Source organism: Ctenopharyngodon idella, chromosome 16 (genome assembly GCF_019924925.1).
Source record: "Ctenopharyngodon idella isolate HZGC_01 chromosome 16, HZGC01, whole genome shotgun sequence".
NCBI lineage: Eukaryota > Metazoa > Chordata > Actinopteri > Cypriniformes > Xenocyprididae > Ctenopharyngodon > Ctenopharyngodon idella.
The window spans coordinates 22,274,968-22,298,466 of NC_067235.1; the positions used below are offsets into that span (position 1 = coordinate 22,274,968).

Consider the following 23,499-nt stretch of genomic DNA (forward strand, 5'->3'; position numbering starts at 1 on the left):
TAATGAAAAACAAAACAAAACTTGTGAACAAAGATTGTGAACAAAGATGCTTTTTACCTGCAGTGTGTAAAGGCATCTACCAGCAAGCAGGGGGTTACCAGCCAAACGATAACCACTTTGTGATGCAAAAACGCTGGATTGTTAGTATTTAAATTCATTTTAGTGTATTGAATTCAACCTATTTAGTGACCATCTTGGACAAATCGTGTCAGTATTTTGTGTAGGTTGTTTTTGCATATATTTTTATTTATATCGCTCGCTGCGCCAGTATATGGCAAACAAGTGACTTTTCGTGTAGTGAGTTGAATCATTCACTCAAACGATTCGTTCTGAACACTGATTCATTCAGGAACACCACTACTGTGTGTTGCTCGGAGATAGGCGACGATTGGTTCTGTCAACTGGTGTGATTTGGCGGAGCTAAAATGGACAAAGTTACTGGGCTTATTGTGTCTAAAATGTAAGTTAAACATATTTTCTTTTTGTTTATTCAATTGTTGCCTACGGCCGAATCACTGCCTCGATGATATTCGAAAAGTAAGCAATAAGGTACGACGAGAGGCTGTGCTGTATCGTGACGGCTTAAGGGCGTTGTTAGGCACGACGTGAAGCGGAGATACAGCATGATACAGCACTAGCCTCGAGTACCTTATTGCTTTTATAAAACGGTTGCCATACAATACAAATATTAAAGCCAGAAATATGTATCAATTCCCTGACCGTGAACAGCAACAGAAGTTACATTTTCACGCCATTAGATGGCGGCAAAGACTATCTTTATGAGTGTGTCAGTCAGTAGCGAAGACTTTTATATTGAAAAGACTGAACGGTTTTGAAAACGGAACAAGACGCAACTGACAAATGCTTTGACTAGCACTGTCAGTCACGGGAAACCCCTTAAATGTTAAAAGGACAAGATGATACATCGGACATTTAAACAGATTTTTTATTACGAACATAGGACTGACCTGAAGGAAAATGCTAAATCTGAATGCAGGTAATAAACTCGCTCAATCAATCTCTTTCTCACAATACTCTTCTACATAATACAGTAAGCTTCAACAAAGACTATAGAATAACACAAGACGCGTCACTCGTACTGTTTTGAATGGGAGAAAGTGCAGCGCGCAATATGGCGGAATAAGTCCCGCCTTCTAAATAAGAGCCAATCGCCGACGCGCATTTAGGACTGCGCATGCGCATTAGCTTGAGCCAGCCTGAAAAATACCGTTTTTGTCATGATTCGAGCATTTAGAAACAAAACTTATAAGACAGTTGTTGTCAGATTTCATTGGTGATTTCAAATATGAAATTTAATGGAAAGCTTGGCAAACAGCTTTGGAGAATTTGATGTTTCACCATTCAAAGAGATAGGAGCTGCACTTGAATGCCCGAGAGGCATTTCAAAGATGGCCGCCGAGTGAAATGACTTGTCTTAAAGGGACTTTAACTTCAGTGAACAATATCAATTGAGAACATAGAGTTTACATTGCTAAGAATGGTTGCTAAGGGTTTTGTGTAGTGATACACAGAACCGTTGGGTGAAGCGGTCATAGCCGTGTTTTATCGTGAATAAAACACAGCTATTGTCCAATCAGAATCAAGGACAGGAACTAACCGTTTTATAAAAACGCGTTATATCATATTTCAGGTAAATATGGAATGTGTATACATTCCCTCAGGTTTAATTGGACCACTCTGGAGTCTGTTTTATTTAGTGTTTCATTGGAAAAATGGTAACTGCATGTCGAATGTTTCGTGTTCTGAATTTATAGCTACTAGAAATCAGCCAGTTGGCCCTGCTTACAAGACCATGTAGTGACCACATTGGACGGATAAATATAGATACTACATCAAAAGGAATTTTCTTGCATTTTTTTTTTAAAAACCCAACAAGAATAATGAGACTGTTGAAACATGAAATACTATGACTAAGACTTGATGGTGACAGAACTGATGGGTTTATTGGTTATCCTATAGAGTCTCGATTACATCTCGATTACATCCAAATCCAAATCATGAGTTTGTAAGAATGAATGACTGATGCCTCGTTTGAGGTCCATTCCCATGATGACTGCTGGATAGCTGACCATCTGCCAATAAGTCTGGTTCCTTTCAAACCCCTGAAATCTTCCGGCTCTGGGTCCAGAACCCCCTATGCAATTTGTCCTCAGACCTAACGCCGAACCACACACCAGATCATCCGTGTGAGCAAATATGTGTGTATGTTCACCATGGAGAGCTGTTTCCGTCTATGTGGAGTGAGAGGGAACATGTGTGACCGCTTCATGTCTGGCTGCAGCCTCTGCGGGAGGAAGTGGGGTTTTATTCTGCAATGGCTTTTCCAGGCGGAACAGGGAATGGGAAGGAGATGCAGAGGTAGAAAGAGGAGAAGGAAGAGAGGAGAGAGACTAATTTCATCCAATTCCACCACCTCTCAGAGAGCCTTCACACAAAAGCACGTTATTCAGGGCCTGTCGGAGTAAAATCAGTGATTTCCAGAGATTAAATGATGGATAAAATGAATGCGTTGGGGGGAGGGGGGTGGGGGGGGGGTATAGGGGGTCTTGTGGATTGGGGGTATTGTAAGAAATAACTCCCAGAATCCCTCATCAGTACTTTAAAGTGACTCATTGAAGGATCTGATCAATATCTTTATGTTTGGTTTATTTTTATACTCTACATCTGGGCTCAGAGCTTCAGAGATATTTGCTGACTGCACACTTTTGAGTTCAATTCCATTGTGCTTTTTTTTTTTGGAATTGGCTGTTTCTTCAACTACGTCTAACTAACTAATTTATTTTTGTTATATGAAAGCCACTTTAAAACTGTCTTGGAAATGTTTTTGCCTCATTTATTTTTTGCCATTTTGTAAACAACTTTTTTGTACTTTTATGTATTTATGTAATTTTTTTATTTAGATGTTTAATCTCAAAACATGAAAATCTATCATAAAATATTATTGCCAATAGTGAAAAACCATCTCAAGATAAGATAGTTGTTAATTTGTGTGTATTTTGGATGCAAAACAAGCTAGCTTTGAAATTATTCTTGGAAAGACAAAGCAGTCCTGCATTTAATTCCAAAAAATGATTAAAGTTTCTACCACAGAATGTGAACAAACACTACATGATATTTTCTGGTTCAGAAAAATGACTTAATTCTCTTCTGATGTACGACGTTAGTAGAAATTTTAAATAAACTAGTTGAAGTGTGAAAAGATTTTTTTTTTTTTTTTTTTTTTTTAATACAAGTCCACAGGGCCAAAGCTGAAGAAATACCCAATTTGTTAATCTTTCCATACAAAATTCCAAATCACTGAAGTCAATGTATCTATCATAAAACAAAATATACTACATTTATTAATAATTTGAAAACTTAAGAATACTGCCAAGAATCAGACTTGCAGCTTCGCTTCCATGCTTATTTAGTGCAGCATTTTGATATACATTTGGAGAAAGAGCTGTCTTAGGAACTGTTTTTCAAATAAGGTTTATGCTTAGTTATGGACCTAAATGTTATTAATAGTGTTTCTGCTCTGAGAATGCACCTAAGCCAGGGACTAAATTTTAATGTCTGTGAAACCAGCCCGTAAAGACAGCATTACTGCATCTACAATTAACCTTAACTGTTCTCTCTGCAAAAAATATTTACCTTAATTACCATTTAAAAATATAAATGTCTTTAAAAAAAAGATAAATTAACCTGAGAACCGAAATTACATAAAATACAGACTCAGAGAATATGTCATAACTTAATTATTATAACTTAATTCTCTAACTTAATTTAAGAGAAGTTATTTTCATTCTAAAAATTTGGTAAGATTATGTTTAAAAAACTATTACAGAGTCAAAGAATAAACTTGTTTTCTCTTTCATTTTGATTCTCAAGTAAAATTTGTTAAGTATGTTTAGGTATTGTTAAGGGAAAACAAGGCAAAGTTACTGAGTAAGAAAAAGATTTTTGTGCAGTGTTCCTTATAAACCTCTTTCTGAAGACCTTTTAGACTAATAGTCATATATACCAATTTTTTTTTTATTATTTAAAACCAGGAAAAACAGAAGTGGTTTTACTGGTGGGGTGGTGGGTGACACCCTGTGAACTAAGCCTTTGCTTCTTGTCGGAAATTTGATTAAATGCGGCAAAGACTGGGTGACCCACATGTCTGGGAGTGGAGATTTTTCATTTTTCTTTAATACTCATGTTTAATTTCATGATTGGCTAAAGCTCCAGGTGGCTGCTTAATGTCCAACAGATGGGCCCCTCCGCAAACCCAATTTTCCATTGCAGGCTGATGGCAATAAAAGGAGGGATTTTCACAGTTCCGCAGGCACCCCTCGCATTTCCACTCTCCCAGGGGCAGAGAGAGAGTGAGCAAGACCGCAATGTTATACTTTGTTTTTATTAAAGCATTTGATTGACAGCAAAGGAAGATTTTTCCAGTATTAAACTCTAGGCCCAATTGAACGGGACAAAGTACACCAAGTCTTGATTTTGAGCTACTGGGACTGGGTTATACCACCTTTCTCTTTCTTCCCCTCTCTCTGTCTTTCTCTCTCAATCTCTTCCCTTTCTTTTTTCAGCTATGAAGCCAATGGCTCTGTGGTGAGCCACAGGGAGCTGACAGATTGGCCCTTAGGATCTCAAGGCTTCTTTTACAATCAAAACTTGTTAACTCACATTCTGAGTTGAGGATTTGGATGGGATGGAGAGAGAGAGAGAGAGGGGAGGAGGTATAGAAGGAGAGAGGGGCCTTAGGATGCATCAAAGTCTGGGTCTTGAGAACACATGTTTGGGCATAAAAGTGTGTGTATGGATTAGGAGTGCTGTAAAACCAAAAAGAACTTATTCTCCAAAGGCAAGTCAAATGAGGAGAGAGGAGCAGCTGCAAAGTCCAACTCCCTCACTGACCTTCACCATCACTGTCCTCATCCTCTTCCTCACTGTGATATCAGGGGTCAGATGTCAAGACTGAGGTGCACACTAAAACCTGAGGGAAAGTCGCTGGAATTCAAGTTCTTGGATACTTGACGTAATGGATCATGTTTTCTCATTTAACATCTTTTGCCAAATTTGCTTGATATTTAACTGAAAAGAAATAAAACGGTTTGTCATAGATAGTCATTTTGATAAGACTTTGTTTATTTAACATAAACATTTTAAATAAACTTTTTTTTTTTTTTTGTGGGGAAGAGGTACATGAAAGAAGTCATTTAAAAATAAGACAATTCTAAAATAGTAATAGTTGAATTCATAGAGAAATAACATATTAATAGACAATGTCGGGCTAGTCAGACTCAGAAATGAATGATTTCATTTCATAATTGATTATTTTCTAAATTTTATTTTTTTATAAGTAATAAACTATTACTATCGTTCAAAAGTTTGGTTTGTTGTTTTTAAAAATGTTTTTGAAACAATGCTCACTAAAGCTATATTTATTTAATCAAAAATACAGTAAAAACTGAAAAACGCCCTTCAGCCATGAATTATTCACGATACAGCACAGCCTCTCATATCTTATTGCTTTTATAAAACTGTTACCACACAATACAAATATTAAAGCCAAAAAATATGTATCAATGCAACTTTCATGAAGTAAAATCACTAAAAGCCTTCCTTCCGCCGGAAAAAAATAGTCCCTGACCGTGAATGGCAACAGAAGTTACATTATTACGCCATTAGATGGCGGAAAAGAGTGTGTCAGTCAGTAGCGAAGACTTTTACATTGAAAAGACTGAATTGTTGTGAACACAGAACAAGACGCAACTGACAAATGCTTTGACTAGCGCTGTCAGTCATGGGAAAACCCCTTAACTGTTAAAAGGACAAGATATTGCAGCGGACATTTAAACATATTTTTTATTATGAACATAGGACTGACCTGAAGGAAAATGCTAAATCTGAATGCAGGTAATAAACTCGTTCAATCGATCTCTTTCTCACAATACTCTTCTTCTACATAATACAGTAAGCTTCAATGAACAATATCAATTGAGAACAAACAGTTTACGTTGCTAAGAGTGGTTGCTAAGGGTGTTGTGTAGTGATACACAGAACTGTTGGGTGAAGTGGTCATAGCCGTGTTTTTTTTTCGTGAATAAAACACAGCTATTGACCAATCAGAATCAAGGACAGGAACTAACCGTTTTATAATATGAAACATTAGATATTTAAAGTAACTGTTTTTGTATTTTATTGTATTTAATGTAAAATTTACTTTATTCCTGTTATGGCAATGCTGAATTTTCAGCAGCTATAACAGTTTTCAGTGTCACATTATCCTTCAGAAATCATTCTAATATGCTGCTTTGATGCTCAAGAAACATTTATTATCAATGCTGAAAATAGTTGTGCTGCTTTATATTTTTATGGAAACCATGATACAGTTTTTTAGGATTCTTTAAACTTCAAAAGAACAGCATTTATTTGAAATAGAAATCTATTGTTACAATGTACAAAGTCCTAATTGTCTCTTTTGATCAATTTAATGCAAATCTTCTGTATAAGTTGGGAAAACAAAACATACCACACTTAAACATGGTTTGTATCTAATGCAGTGACATTCTGATAGTTTCTTTTGTTACTTTAAAGTGTTTATAATTGTCACTTTGTGGGCCAGTGTATATTTTGTATATGCGTATTTCTCAAACATGGAAATGATTATTTTGATATTACTTGAGAGCTCATTTCAAAACAGAAAGGCAGACGAAAACTTGCCACATTAGTCATGCTCAACCGTTTTTGTGTAACCCTGCATTAAGAGAGCGCAAATTAGCAGGCCCTTTTCAACAATAGCAGCTCAATATTAGCCTCTCCAGCAGGAAACATTTAGCTGAAAACAGGTATAAGTGGACAGGATCGTGTTTTCTGACTGTAGAAATGTTGACACAGAGGGAGCTGGCAGAAACTCAAGTCACAGAAAAGGAGTTTTCTCTCTCCCACAGGTGTGTGCGTGTAGAGAGAGAGTGCTGGAGCACACCAGCCAGGCTCTTTGGACACCTGTCATTCCATAGTTGCTTTACTGCTTCCTGTCCTGTGGTATTCACAAGACTCCCTGCTGGATCTGTGAAAGCTTTACCAGAAGCCTGAGATATGGACAGATACATAAACACTCTGACAGAAAACAAAACAGATCTAATGCAAAAAAGGGTCCCACTTTATATTAGGTGGCCTTAACTACTATGTACTTACTTAAAAAATAAGTACAATGTACTTATTGGGTTCATATTGAATTGCAAAACACTTTTGCTGCTATTGAGGTGGAATATGGGTAAGGATAGGGAAAGCTTTGGTGGTATGGGTAGGTTTAAGGGTAGGGGTAAGGTGTAAGGGATGGGTCAACAGTGTAATTATAAATGTAATTACAGAAATTAATTACAGATGTAATTACATGCAAGTGTTTTTAAAATATAAGTACAATGTAAAAACATGTATGTACACAATAAGTGCATTGTATCAAATGATTAATTTAAATGTAAGTACATAGTAGTTAAGGCCACTTAATATAAAGTGGGACCCTAAAAAGACAGCAGAATGTACTTCAAATCCATTTGAAATCCAATAGCTCAAACTAATACCGAACAGACAAAGTATTTTAATTGACACATATTGTGAAGTGTCACAGGATCCTTTGAATCTTACTGGCTTTTTAGTTGGACCATATAAAACATGGTGAATCCAAACCCATTACCAAAGGAATGACATGATGATATTCAAACCCTGTCCCTCCTCAGTATGCAGGTGCTGCTGGTTAGGATATTTAGGGCACGTATTATTCCACTTAGAGAATTTTTCAAGGCTTTGTATTGTACTTAGAATGAAATCATTCAGATCAGTTTTAGGTCATACACGTTTTTGCATTTTTGGTGGAGTTCATCGCAAGTGGAAAGTTTCTAATACTTTTCTGATGTCTTTAATTACAGGTCTGACTCTTTCTCTGACATCAGTATCCAACAACATCCAGTGTGCAGGTCAGTGTTTATTACTTTTACAATACTTTCTAAGGAGACATTTTTATACGAAGCCGCTTGTATTGATTTTAAGGTACAGTATATTGTCTAGGAATCAAATGTCTTTGATGTTTTCAGTATGCTATGCTAGTTACCATTTGAGCTAAAGAGGCATTTTACTCTTCTGTCTCATACTGTGACACTGTCCCAAAGAGTGTCTCCCTTTTTCATACCATTCAGCTTAAAGGGTTAGTTCACCCAAAAATGAAAATAATGTCATTTATTACTCACCCTCATGCCGTTCCACACCCATAAGACCTTCATTCATCTTCGGAACACAAATTAAGATATTTTTGTTGAAATCCGATGGCTCAGTGAGGCCTGCATAGCCAGTAATGACATTTCCTCTCTCAAGATTCATTAATGTACTAAAAAAATATTTAAATCAGTTCGTGTGAGTGCAGTGGTTCAATATTAATATTCTAAAGCAACAAGAATATTTTTGGTGCAACGAGAATATTTTTGGTGCGCCACAAATACAAAATAACGACTTATATAGTGATGGCTGATTTCAAAACACTGCTTCATGAAGCTTCGGAGCGTTATAAATCTTTTGTGTAAAATCAGTGGTTCGGAGCGCCAAAGTCACATGATTTCAGCAGTTTGGCGGTTTGACATGCGATCCGAATCATGATTCGGCACAAAAGATTCATAACGGTCCGAAGCTTCATGAAGCAGTGTTTTGAAATCAGCCATCACTATATAAGTCGTTATTTTTGTATTTTTGATGAACGAAGGTCTTAAGGGTGTGTAACGGCATGAGGGTGAGTAATAAATTACATTATTTTCATTTTTGGGTGAACTAACCCTTTAACCTTAGTTTTTGGACCAAGTTTTTAGATCAATTTCCATGCAGAAAATGGTATTAGTGGACCAGTTCTGTTGCCATGACAACTAGTCTCTACAGTGCCGTCTCCAGCCACAGGGGATGATAAAGCGCTGTTGATGTTGGATAACAGAAGCAGATGGAGAGGGAAGGAGTGAGTTAAATGATCTGAGAGCACTAGACCGGTTACAGTTCACAGACTCTATATTGAGCTGAACAGAGGGATCCACCGAGTGTGGGAGACTTTACTGAGACGAGGCCGAGAACAATGCTTGACGTTCTTGGGATAGTCTCACTCAGCGCTACAGAAAATCACAGTTTTGACATTTATGTAGTTGTCAGTGTTTTAGATAATTTTGATAAAACTCATAGGATATGAGGTTTTATACACTTTGTAGGATTAATTGTCTTATAAAGTTTAAAGAATATACACTACAATTAAAGGTTTGCGGCCGGTAAGATTTTTTGGTCACACTTTAGATTAGGGTCCAATTCTCACTAATAACTAACTATTAATTACGACTTTTGCCTCAATAAACTCCTAATTACTGCTTAATAGGGTCCCACTTTATATTAGGCGGCCTTAACTACTATGTACTTACATCAAAAAATAAGTACAATATGCTTATTGTGTTCATATTGTATTGCAAAACCCTTTTGCTGCTATTGAGGTGGAATACAGGTAAGGTTAGGGACAGGATTGGTGGTATTAATTCGTAATTAATAGGGTGGGTTAATTCGTAAGGGATGAGTCAACAGTGTATTTATAAATGTAATTACAGAAATTAATTACAGATTGAATTACATGCAGGTATTTTCAAAATATAAGTACAATGTAAAAACATGTATGAATAAGTGCATTGTATCAAATGATTAATTTAAATGTAAGTACATAGTAGGTAAGGCCACCTAATATTAAGTGGGACCCTTAATAGTTAGTAAGGTAGTGGTTAAGTTTAGGTATTGGGTAGGATTAAGGGATGTAGAATATAGTCATGCAGAATAAGGCATTAATATGTGCTTTATAAGTACTAATAAACAGCCAATATCCTAGTGATATGCATGTTAATAGTTAATAGTGAGAATTGTACCTTAAAAACTAAAAGGTTACCGATTTTTAAAAATGTTTTTGAAAGAAGTCTCTTATACTCACCAAGGCTGCATTTATTTTGATTAAAAATACAGTAAAAACAGTAGCACTGTGAAAAATTATTACAATTTAAAATAGTTGTTTTCTATTTTAATGTATTTTAAAATGTCATTTATTCCTGTGATGACAAAGCTGAATTTTCAGCATTATTACTCCAGTCTTCAGTGTCACATGATGCTTCAGAAATCATTCTAATATCCTGATTTGGTGCTCAATAAACATTTCTTATTATTATCAATGTTTTCACTGTTGGATTTAATGCTTCATTTGTTAATTAATTTTGTCAATTTAAGTGCTGTTCATATTGATGGATACGTTACTGAGCTTTACAGCATTGACTATTTATTCAAATGGTCTTTCACAGCTAATATGGTTAACAGTAAATGGTTAATATATTGAATTAGAAATCAGGTGAAAACCTAATAGGTAAAGACCTGAGTTTATAGGTTTAATTTCATATAGTCAATACCAGGTGTGGGCCTTAGAAAGAATCAATCACTGGTCGCTTCAGTTTCCTGTTTAATAAATACTAATAAATACAGCAGCTCAAGTAGCCGGAAGGTTAAATGCTTAGGGTTGTTGATGAGAAATTCAGTGCAATTAATTCTTGATCTATTTGACTTTGAATGACAATTGTAGGGCAAGGGCAAGGTAATGCTGATGACCCAGGACAGGCATTTACATTAAACATTTGGTAAGGGAGGTTCCTAATATGCAAGTCCCAGACTTGCCTGTGTGTGTATGTGTGTATATGTGAGAGCTTGTGGTCAGAGGTAAAGTAGAGGACACTGTCTGCCAGCAGCAATCTACCTGCAGATCTCATCTAGACTATACTTACAGAACCAGACTTAGTATTGCTTCCCTTCCCTGTTCATCTTTCAATCTCTTTTTCTCTGTTACTCCTCCAGGCCTCTCACAGTCTGATTTCACACTCAATATTTTGCAACCCTGACGTATACAATGTTTTTAATGTTTAATTGGCATAAATAAATAATAATAATAACAACAATTATGTTACAGGTTTTCAAAACTTCTTAACATTGATGTTTGCTCGTACTGTAGGAATGTGCTCTGATAGCAGAAAAGCCTTGTTTTTTAGACGTCAGCATAGGTAAAGTTCAGTGTAGTGCATATAAAATATATACACTATAGTCTATAGACAAAACCAGAAGGACACAAACAGGGTTTGTACTGGTTAGCTGAAATTTAGCTGTTGTTACAAGTTCCTCTTTTCTTTTGTATCTTTTTCTTTTCCTGTTTTTAAATTACAATCCTCATAGTGTTAGTCAAAAGTCTTTTGTTCATTTCACGTTTGTATAAAAGTATATCACCTCTGTATAAAACACAAAAATAAAGAGGTTATGATTAAATTCACACAGTTCTTGGCTTCTAAATATGGAAATGCAGAAAGGCAGTGTAGCTGTCCGTTATAATGCCGTCCACCAGTAAGTTAAGCATTAATTAAACATCATTTACAGGAAATTTACACTAAATGTGCAGTTCGCTCAGGCACGCTTCTTCAGATAGATGTGATGGGAACGCTCTTTTACTCTCTCTTCTCCTCATCATTAACTCCTTAACGCAGTTTTTCTTTCTCTGTCTTTGTTCTGAAAGAAAAGAAAACAAAGTGATGAGAGAATGACTAGCTTGTAGGTTAAAGGGTCTTTATACATCTTGTACATCCATTCATTTTACAGACACATACAAACAATTATCTCATTAGATTTTTAAACACATTAGGACACTGATGAGCAGTTGAACTCTGACCGTCATTACCAACAGGTCTGAATCGCAATCAGGACCATCTCAAAGATAGATCTCATTTAGGGAATCTGATCGCTTACCATAACGTCATCTTTAGGCACAGGTCACAGATCCACCTGGTACATATTAATCAGTAGGCACTGTGTGGTGAGGTGCCATTGCATTGGCACTTGTTTGTAGCGTTTTTGTGTGGTGCTTGGTGCCTTCTTTATGTGAATAAGTAGCATGAAGTCTGCTCGCTTAGTAGTCCATATTTTTTGAATGGCAGTAGAAATAGTATAGAGTTTAAAAGTATAGAAATAATGAAATAATGTCAATAATAATAATTTATTTTCTCCCGGGGGAAATTACATTGTTATTACATATATATAATGTAATTTAATGGTGTATATATATATATATATATATATATATATATAAAATGTAATAACAATGTAATATAACAATGTATATATGTATATATATATTACATTGTTATTACATTATTACATGTATACATTATTACATTGTAATTAGGTTTGTCAATGTATATATATATATATATTTGCTTAACATATTGAGCTTTAAAAACAAACAAAAAGTGAAAGTTTTCTCAGTTTGTGTGGATTTCATTTTAATAATATTGATGATAATGCTAATTATACAGCTGTTAGTTTCAGTTCTTTAATTTTTTTTGAATGAGCAGCGTTCCAAGCCTCTTTTTCTTTTTTTAATGATGTAATAAAAAAAATATTATTTTGAGTTTCAAATATTACTGGAGTACATTTTAGAAGAAAATACTTTTTTAGACTTTCTACTTCAAAATTCCTTGTTTGATGAAATGTGTTGCTTGCCATTTCTTTGCAATTATTTGTGAAATTTACTAGCAATTTCTGACTGAAAATTGTTTCAAAATATTTTTTTCACTGCAGTAAGTTAATTTTCTGTTTTGGTGTTTATGACGGGGTACTTGAGCCTTACCTGTGGTAATATATATGAAAAAATGAATCTTCAATAAAATGACATAAAAATAAGTGCTTTCAGCTGATAAAACAAAGTATTTTAAATGTTTGGCATTAAACACTGACAAATTGTAAGTTTGAGTTCATCAGCTCTCCTTAATTGGTCGCAGCCGATGAAATTTTTATTAATAAATAAATAATCCTCTATGGCCCATCAAATACAACCATATTATTTCAGTAACAGCATATGAAATACTAGATGAAAGGATGAATCTAGAGTGTTTTCATTAAACTGTAGTGTTTAAAGAGTCTGTTCAGGATTAGTCCTCGTAATGATAATGAGGGTGTTGAAGGCTTTGGTGGAACTCAGGACATACATGAACTGCGCAGGAAGACGTTCATGTTGTCAGGGGAATAGACCAGATGTTTCTAGTGCACTGCACAAACACACCAGACGCATAGCAGCCTGTGCAGAGTGTGTTCATGTCATTTTTGTGTACCTCTCTGTGAAAGTTTTGTCTAGAGCCAAATGAATCATTTGTTTTCATCACAGTGGGTCATGTAAACACTTTAGTTTAGAATGCGGTAAATGTTAATTAATGTGGTTGAAGTCAGACCAAGCATATTAAGGGTTTTGCCAAGTTTTAGTGCCAAAATGATCTGTATTTATGATCTGATGACATCAAGAAATTATGCTAATGTAAGCTCAAAAACTATGCATAAATATCTGCTTATCTGTCAATTGCACACTCAGAACATTTAATTGTATCAGTCACTATAAAATTATGATAAACAGCGCTTTAAAGAGACAGTTCACCCAAGAATTAATATTCTTTCATCATTTACTCTCCCTCATTTCGTTCCAAACTTGACTTTCTTTTCCATGACATTCTTTCTTTTGTAGAACACAAAAGATGATGTTTTGAAAAATGTTTTTTTGTCTGTGCAAAAAAAAAGTCAGTTGGGTCCAATGTTGTTTTGGACACTTTTATTGTTTGGATACAAAACAGATGAAATATTCTTCAAAATATCTGTTTCACGAAAAAAAGTCATACAAGTTTACATGAGAAAGTGAATTATTTAAATTTTTGGGTGAACTATCTCTTTAAATCTCAGATAATGTTCTGAATGGCATGAATGAATAACAAAGCACTGACCTCCTGCAGCTTTACAAAATCAACAATACGTGGATAAGAACAAAGGTATTTTTAAGGCAATATCAGCAACACTTGTAGAGTTGAGAAATTAAATGATCAGAAAGTGGAACTGAAAAAAATGATACTTTTTAAAATGATACAGGACTCTATCAGGGCTAAAGGACTGCAAATAGAGGAAACTCATACATTTTGACAGCTACGTTCCATCAAGCTACTCACCAGCCGTCTCTGGTTACTGAGGCAGAAGGTGCAGATCTGTCTGGGCTGTGAGTTTTCTGAGTCCGGGCTGGGTGTGGAGCTCTTCGGGAGATTGTGGTGGTGATGATACAAGGCTCCAGAGCTCCTGAGACAGGGCTGGCCATCTCCACACTCCTCTCCAACTAGCAAGACGTTCCCCAGGTGCGAGATGTAGCTGGAGGCCAACCGCAACGTCTCAATCTTGGACAGCTTCCTGTCGGCTGGTTCGGTGGGTATCAGTGTCCTCAGAGCGGTGAACGCTGTGTTCACACTGTTCGTGCGATCCCGCTCTCGGGCATTTGCGGCGTTCCGCTGCCGTACCTCAACGATCTGTGGACGGATCTCAGTAGGAACTGCCACCGGTCGGCAACTATACCTCTTTTTGCGAGCACCCAACTTAAAGGCACCGTAGTTGTGGCTGGCCATACGGAAGGACTTGTCTTCGGATCCAGAACCCTCGCTGCCGTTGTCGTCATCCTCGGAATGCATGCTGATCTCAGAGCACAAGAAATGACCTGGGGTTGGTCGCACCATTGCAAAAGACATGCTCAGCACCTTACAGGACACCCGGACCTTGGTTTTCAACCTCGCACCAGAGCGCAGAGTATTCCTAGTCTACACAAACACAAGAATGAACTCAGTCCCTATTTCTAATCGTACACAAAGGCACCAGGACACACTATGGTGTCGTTTGAGTCCAAGCTCCTGAAACCAGTTTTGCTTGAAGGATCCAACCAATCCAGCGATGCCACTTCTGACTCACTCATTCATAAGAAATGCTCTTCTCTCCACTGTCATCAGTTATTTAGGCTAACAGCATGCCAAGCCGCCTCCCAGACTCTGTATGTTCGCGCATATGTGTGTGTAAATGGGTTTGTGAGCTCCAGATCCTTCAGTTCCACGTGTGATTTCAGCTGAGCGTTTCCTTATGCCTTGGATTTATAGTGAGGGGGTGTGGCTGGGGTTCGCTCTCCCTTCAACCACCATAGATGTGAAATCCAGTGAGCAAGTGGGAGGAATGAGAGAAAACGAGGACCTTTCTCTCTCTCTCTTTCTCCCTCTGTCTCTTTCACTCCACATTAGTATTTTTTTTTAAAAACGTGACCCTGAAGTGCTTCCACAGAAGATTAATCAGTGTGATAGATTGGTTCGTTTCTTTCAGTGTATTACATTTTTTTTATTCCTTTCACACTGAATTTTCAATTCAGTCCATTAACTCTCCATTTTTTGTCTGCGCTCTCTCACTCTTTGTCAAAAACGCGAATCGTCAGAGCCAGATGCTCATGAATCAATATAATCTGGACCTAAATACAGCGTTCAGGCTGTGGACATTAGCCCAGATCGTTTTGCCTTTGGCACCACAGTCACAGGAGGCCTGACAAATGATTGCACAGTTGCTGAGGGGTAATATCACAGGATATTATGCAACATTCTTAATAATAGTAATAATCTTCATCATTCATAATATTGGTTCTTGCGCATGGAGATTGTCCACTAGCAGCTCTAGTGCTGATTAAACAGGAAGTGCCCTGGGCTGGGGAGAGTTTTCACTGTAAGCACATAATGACGCTCATAATGGTTGAGTGGAGGCGATAGGTGGATTGGTTGTTTGAAAAGCTGTATGACTGTTAGAGGTACACTGACATTTTCATTTGCCATTCTTGTCAAACGTTGCCAAAAAAGTTATGTTATTGATCTAAACATTTTTCAACCATTATAGGATCCTAATGCACTTATATTTAGGGTTCTGGTCATTCCTGTTCCTGAAGTTAGCAATTGCCCAGTAAGGGATTGAGCATTAACTTAAATGAGTTTCAATTGAAAGTTAATTTTGATATTTTTTAAATAATCTTTTGAACCCGACTTCTGTAATTCTATCAAACCAGATGGGATGTTTTAGAATGAGACAAACCATCTAAGACCTCAAAATATAAGATGATTCATAAAATCCATAGGCTTAATGGCAGTATGAACTGATGACAATATCTATGGACTTTTAAGGTAATTAGGTAATCTAGCTAGTTATTTTTATTGTTGCAGTTTTATTTGAATATCTAAATGTTTAAATATCTAAATGTTAATGAGAAATGCGATTTGATATTTGCAGAAAAGTTCTGCATAACAAGAATGACTCATTTAGATAAAATAGTAACTATAACAGACTTCAGTATGAAAACTTACAAACTTGCAAAAGCCCATTGCATTAATGCTGTGTATGCTGAAACTTGATGTCAATAAATCAGAACAGATCGGTAGTTTGTTCTTCCCTACATCTGATTATCATTACTTTCTCTGGAACATCTGTGGTAAAACGTCATCTTAGCATTAAGTGCCCTTATTCTTGTGCCCTGTGTAGTTGAACTCTTCTGGCATGGGTTGGGAAACTGTCAAAATCCATCACTAATCCTTTGCTCAGAACTGCAGACGGTTGTTATGGATGTCTGCCGGACGTACGTCCAGTCAACTATCGGGGGACTCCGCTGTCTAGCCACAGTTGGGGACAGGCCAGCAGGCAGCAACCACGCCTGACAGGACAGGGCCTCCGCAGCTGGCTCATTTAGTGTAAGAGGAGATGGATTTAGGGGTGGAGGGAGAGAGAGAGACCACAAAAGGAGAGACCCTATCAGCTGTCTCATTTTAACATGCATATCACTTTACGTGTCACGCCAGAGGTCTAATTAGTAATGAATTGTGATCTCATCAGTTAGATGTATAGACTGGGGTGGTTTCTCTGAAATGGGGCAATGCTATTTAGAGTAGATCACATAAGCTCAACCCCTCAGTAGAAATGGGAGAAATAATTTGGCATCTAACTCATCTCTCCACTGCTGACTGGTAATTGCCTTTCTGTGGCCTTGCCTCTGACTTCCAACCCCTCTATTTCAGGAGCAGAAATGAAGTCAGTCTTCACTGAAATTCCATGCCGTAATCGTCCCGTTCCTCGGAAGCCAAAGAATTCAGACGGCAAAGCAGGTCAGTGGGGTTTTGAAATGGAAAAAGTGAACCGTTTAGAAACTTCTGGAATTCTATGCCCATCAGAGCTTTTTTGACAGATCTTACCCTATAGAACCTGAATCAATATAATATAATATAATATAATATAATATAATATAGACAAAAATAATATTGTGTATTAAAATTTGAGAGGAAAAAATATGTTGTATTATGTACTTTAAAACTGCTCTGGACAATATTGTGAAAAGCACTATACAAATTAAATTTGAGTTGGGTTAAACAAGTTTTCCTTTTTTTATACTTCTAACATTACTGTAATAAGGAGTAAAAAAAAGATTAGATTAGTTAATACAAAATCAGTATTTTCCATATTATATTTGAATACTTTGCTTTGGCTTCAGAATAGTAATAATATAAAAGCCAATTATTTAATTTGGCAAACATATTATCAGGCTTTTTCTTCACTCAAATTGGTCTTTATGCATGACAATATATGGCTTTCTTTACAGTATATATTAGGAAGGGGGTCTTTTTCAAGGGGGTCATCATATTTGGGGGTCTGTGGGGAAACATGGGTCCTGCCATCATCATGTGTGACCGGTTTTCCTTTAAAGGTGCAATATGTAAGATTTCTTTCCGCTAGAGGCCTATTCAAAACAAAGGCGTAGCTTGATGACGGCAAGTTTGAACGCGGAATCTTGGGACATGTGGTCTTCACAAAATAGCCGGTGGAAACAATCGGGATAGGACCCAGGAAGAAATCATGTTCATGGATGAGATTATTAACATTACTGTAGTATGAAGCAGAGCAGGACCGAGTGTTGTGGGAGCTGAACGAGGCCGCTGGAGCGATTGCGCAACACACGCCTCACGAGCAGCGGAACTTTTATTATGCCACAGTCGCCGACACCGCTTCCGCTTTTCCGGTTATGAGTATGAGGTAACGCAGCTCTGTTTATCATATTAGATATATTTGTCTGTGTTGAAAATAATGTTATAACATTACACTGTGCGTTCGCTCGGCGGCTGTTGATTTTAGAATATCATATTAAATACTGGATGGCTTGTGTTGATAAATGGCATGCAATTAATTTTAAAACGTATTGTATGATGGAGAAAATTCTGTATTACTGTTACTGTTAAAAATAAAGCTGCATCTGATTATGCTATGTTAGCTACTTGACAAAATAGTGTTTTTCTCTGAGGCATGGTAAAGCATGGTACTCGCAAAAAAAAAATCAAGAAAATTAGATTTAAACAATAAGACTAAACGTGTTGAGCTATATAACTGTCACGAATGTGGCTCTCGTGCCTCCTCCTCCGCACCACCGGAGGGAGCCGTCACCTGAATATTGACTGGTTTACATTCGGACTACGTTTCCCATAGGCCCTCATTCCTGGGACTGATTGCGCACACACCTGCACCTCATTACACTCATGCTATTTAAGACACACACACACACACTCTCTTTGCGAAGTCTTGATTTGCCCCGGTGATCACTACTGAGCGTTTTCTTGTGGATTGTATTTCTGTTGCCGTTGGACTGTTTATTGGACTGTGTTTGTTTGCCGCCTGCCCTGATCCTTGCCTGTTGTTTGGACTGTGTTTGTTTGCCGCCTGCCCTGATCCTTGCCTGTGACTCTACTGTGTTTGTCTGCCGCCTGCCTCGACCATTGCCTGCCCCTGTTTATGTCTCTGCCTTTGCCCCTGTCTGCTTTGGTGTTTATCTTAATAAAGCTGCAAATGGATCCTCATTCTGCCGACCCGTCATTACAATAACAATAATTAGTTTTCTGTTTATAAACGTAACCAAACAGTTGTTCACTTGTCTATTAAAATATGTAATATATTAAAGCGTCTTTGGTGTTTCCATGGTTTTTACAAAATAAAACCGGAAACCGAGGGTAATGCGGGTATGGTGCAATTGACAGGCAACTCCTCACACGTCCCGGAGCCTTGGTTAAAATTGCAATTTTCTCACGATTTACAAATAGTTGGAAACATTTGGGATATTGTAAGTACTCAAGTGAACAAAATATATAACACTGGCCTAGTGGTTTTTGGATATTTTACTGCAAAAATCTTACATATTGCACCTTTAAAACCCCATTAGTGAACAGGCATTTTCCTCACACACTGGAGTGTGTCACTCAGAATAAGTCATTACAAGTGAACCATGAGACATGTTGCTTTACTCACACTGTGTAACCCAAAGAAGGCGTGTAGTTGGTGGTGTGGCAGGGACTGGAGGGGGGTAAGTCAAGGCCTTATCTTTGAAGTTTGCCTTGTAAAGCAGGCAGCTGGTGAGGGCAATCCCACTGCGGCTCTTCGGCCTGGGCTTGTAAAATCCACCACCGCCCCTTCTAACTGGAGCCCTGGGACTAACCTGTGGCCCCGCTAACAATGGCTCACTGCTAATTTAGTGACTCTTTTAAATTCAAAGCATTCTCCTCTTTGTTCACTCTTCATTGTGGGAACACTTCATATATCTGCTCCAGGTGCCACCACCAGAACAAAATCTTAAACATCTGCTCATCATCTTGGATATATTCCACTTAACTAATTTGCGGCTTCACACTTTCTTATTTTAGTTTTTTTTTTTTTTTTTTTAAATATATAAAAAAAAAAATCAGCAAATTTGTTTGAAAAATATAATTATTTTCTGTTACATTTTTTTAAATTACATGCTTTACCAATAAATGGAAAGGAGAGAGTCAGGATTAAATTATTATATAACTACTGTAGGCAATAATTTATATTGTAAGACAATGACGTGGTTATTTCAAGAAAAACAGAATGTTTTTATAGAATTAAACTCTCACCTAAACCATATATAAAATAAATAAAAAAAGTAAATGTTAATAATTATTAATTCAATTAATAATAGACTGATTAGACAGATATTTACATTACACAAATAAAATTATGCTGCTTTATATTGCAAACTAGTATTTCTTATCATATTACTTTAATGCAATGTTGTAATTACAAATACACTGCCGTTTGTGGTAATACTGTTTATGCGGCTAAAGAATCAAAAGTTTTGCACGTTCACAGAAAATAGCTTGCTTTCGTGTTGCAAAATAAGGTGAATAATCAACAGTTTTCTAATATTTTTAAGTGGTTTCGAAATTTTCTTAAAATAAACTTCAATAATGAATAAAAATGGCAGATTTTTCAGACTTAGGTAGAGAAAAATCACACATTTACAGGCACAAGTACTTCTCAAGGGGGTGGCTAGCTTGGCAGGAAATTTGCAATTTGCAGCTATTATTTTTTATTAATGGTGATTACCCAACGACATTGCCGATTCCTGCTTGACCAAAGCAGAATGTCAGAGTGCAGAAGGTCACATATGTTTTCATTACAACATTCACCAGCATGGTCCATGAAATATGCTCATTACATTACACATTACGTTTGAAATATGTTCATTACATAACGGCGCGTAACAGTGATTCATAGAAATCTCTGAGGAATACAGTACGTGAGTAACAGTGAGTGTGCAACCTTGACTGTCTGTCCTCAGCATTTGTCTTTAATTTAAATTCTATTGCAATTAGATGCATAATATAATGTAGCTGAAATATGCAGTCATAATTGTGTGCAAAAGTGAATGACCTTGCTTTTTACAATTACAGTTGCTCAGCTCAGTAGCAGCCAGAAACGCACAGACATCTCAAACATATCTGAACGGAAATGGACCTTAAATGGAAACTGGAGGTTTTCCTTTTGCTGTTCATTCCATCATGGACCGTTTCCAACACCGTTTCATCTCCATCAACATTGCACGCCCCACTTTGCTGCTTGTGGTCATTTGTAATGTAAGCAGTAGCTAACTGGCTGCTTATATCATCTTTTGCAGTGAGACCAATGAGCTAATTTTTTGGCTGTACAGTTTTGTTAATGTAGATTAGGGCCCAAAAACAAGTCATCCATTTTGGGTGTGGGTGAGTACATGCAGATGGATTTTTAGAACAAATATTTGCTGGAAACTGTCAGGGCTCCATTATGTATGGCGTAAAAAACAAGAATTGAGTATAATGTACAATTGTGTCTGCTTTATCCTCAAGCGTTGGCTTGGTTGTTTCTTTTCTTTATAGTGTTTGGCAAAATTGTTAGACTGTAGTGGCCAGATCAGAAATAATATGAAAACCCTTAATGCAGGCCATAAAGTGTTCAAATGATTTACAAAACGGCCTCAGTAAATTTGGCGTTGAAACTTATAGTAAATTGTCAATAAAATGTATGAACTTTCAGATTTACTTTTTGAAGCCTAACAGGAAGTTTTTGCTGTTCGTTTATGATGGTGCTTTAGTATGTTTGATCATCTGGTTTATTCATAATTTAAACTGATTCCTGTGTGTGTGTTCACACAGTTTGAAGGATCCTTAGGACATATGCTTGTCATTATCCATTGAGGAAAAGCTCTGAGTGAGTGTAAAGGAAATCCACAAGGCATATATCAGTCATATACTGGCGGAACATTTGCTCTCACACATCCTTTTTCAAAATGTACGTCCTCGATAGCATCCAAAAACAAATAATTGCGGTCACTCCGCCATCTGAAATGAATTGCCAAATTGCCCTCTTAATGCTGCCTCATTTCAGATGAATTTGTGTTGCTGAGTTATGCCTGAAACCGGCCCGAGACAGAGAGGGGACATCAGCACTTCATCAGCACCACAAGAAAACTTTCTTTAAAAGAGTTTCATCATTGCTGGATACGTTATCATGGGATGTTAATTGATGGACTGAAGTTATGGACTTTATACTGGTAATTTGTAATGATAAAACTGACAGATACAATTTTAAGGTGTTTGATGAACAGTTTGGGCAGAGACATTATGATATGAATGGGAGAAATCATAACTCTCAGTATGGCGCCTGTAGGTTGTAGTTACAAGATCTCATTTTTCATAGAGGCATCACCTGTTTGTTTAATCTTGAATGTGCATGTGAATTGGTGGAACAGCCAGAAAAATACATATGTGTGGCGTAATTTGATAACATTTATGGTTGGTTTCATTGATTTGTTCATTCCCCATTCAAGTAAATGGGAGCTGTACTTGCATTACTGGAAATAGCTGACTGGAGGTCCCCAATATGACTAAAACGGGACTTTGTTGTGGATTTCTGAGATGTCTTTTAAAGAGGTGATTGTCAGAGAGCTTGAAAAAGGTATTTATCACATCCTTACTTATAACACTTTATCTGGATACTTCATTCCAACAATATTAATAATTCTAAATTGCATATCATTTAGATTATCCTTGATCATTTTGGAAGTTTTCATTTCATCACTTCCTCTACGGAGATGTAACTCACTTAATCAGATGTGCAGTTTTTCTTCAAGATGGGTTGGAACAGTGCCTTGTTGATTTAACCTTTGCCCTGAAACCATCTTCCAAGAGCATCATGATTAAGTTCAGCTGAAATGTCCTCACGGCAGCCTGCAGAGATTACAAATCACACAAATGTGTTTGTAATGGCTGTAAAATAGAAAATAAATGCAGGGAAAGTGCAGTTTACAGCTCAAATCCTCTGTACGCTTGATGAAATACAATAAATTACGTCTAAAAAACCCAGCTTCTCTCTGTGCTGGAACTTGAAAAATATTTTTATTCTTTTTTTTTTAGAAGTGAGGTTCTTATTTTATATTTAAGCACTGCCTGACTATCTTTAAATGGAGATGGGGAGTTTTAGGACTGAACTGAGAATGTTTCAAGACTTTTAATTCTTTTGGGGTATTTTCTATAACACCCACTCAGGCACAGATTAGTCCTTTTCCAAACCTTTCAATGCTGCCCTCAGGAGTGATTTCTGTGCTTGGTATATGCTTCATGGGGTAAGATGTTTTACTTACAGCAACAGTACATTTTTATGGGCCTGCCATGCACCATAATGAAAGTGTTTTTCTGCTTTCTCCCAGAACAGCAGCCATACTGATGTACTGTATCAGTTGGACCAAAGGGAAAAACAAGTTATCCGCTTTTGGAGAAACACTGGAATGTGAGAAGTCTGCTTCATCATTTCATCTGGCTGGTTTGCCGTGTTCATTTTTACACAGTTCCCTTTCAAAGCTGAACTTTAATGCTGTGTCTTGGTATTGGCTATGGGGGACGGCATCAGCGTGACCGGTGTCTGAAGCATGTGTAAACAAAGCAATAATCATTGGCAGACAGTAGTCTGTCACACACGGAGTATAAAAGTGCGCCTGAGTTACATATCATCAGCTTTTTTGTCTTCAAGAACTGCTTGTTTGAATGCGCGTGTAAGTTAAGAGTCTGTTGGAGTGTGTTGGAGCTGGATGAGCTCATTACATTGCATTCACGATAAGAAGCTCTGTTCTTGCTTGATTTTCTCCTAAGGGATAAGAATCTAGTGTTTACACTCTAGTGTTTACACAGAGAGCATTTGGCTCTCAAGGGAGCTGGAGGCACAAATTGCGACGTA

At 37.0% G+C, this 23,499-nt stretch overlaps 1 protein-coding gene and 1 long non-coding RNA gene across 2 annotated transcripts; one reads left to right on the forward strand and one right to left on the reverse strand.

Moving 5' to 3' along the window:
* The first annotated feature begins 229 nt into the window (after nt 1-229).
* Nucleotides 230-17,057, forward strand: LOC127497250 (uncharacterized). The gene is made up of 3 exons (XR_007925487.1): nt 230-460; nt 7,926-7,973; nt 16,974-17,057. It is a non-coding gene; the product is annotated as an uncharacterized LOC127497250 (long non-coding RNA).
* On the reverse strand, nt 10,501-14,975 carry scxb (scleraxis bHLH transcription factor b). Its single transcript, XM_051865600.1, has 2 exons — nt 14,070-14,975; nt 10,501-11,595 (listed from the first exon to the last, which is right to left on the reverse strand). The coding sequence occupies exons 1-2, from the start codon at nt 14,631-14,633 to the stop codon at nt 11,557-11,559; spliced, it is 603 nt and encodes a 200-aa protein (XP_051721560.1). The 5' UTR covers nt 14,634-14,975; the 3' UTR covers nt 10,501-11,556.
* Nucleotides 17,058-23,499: the final 6,442 nt, after the last annotated feature.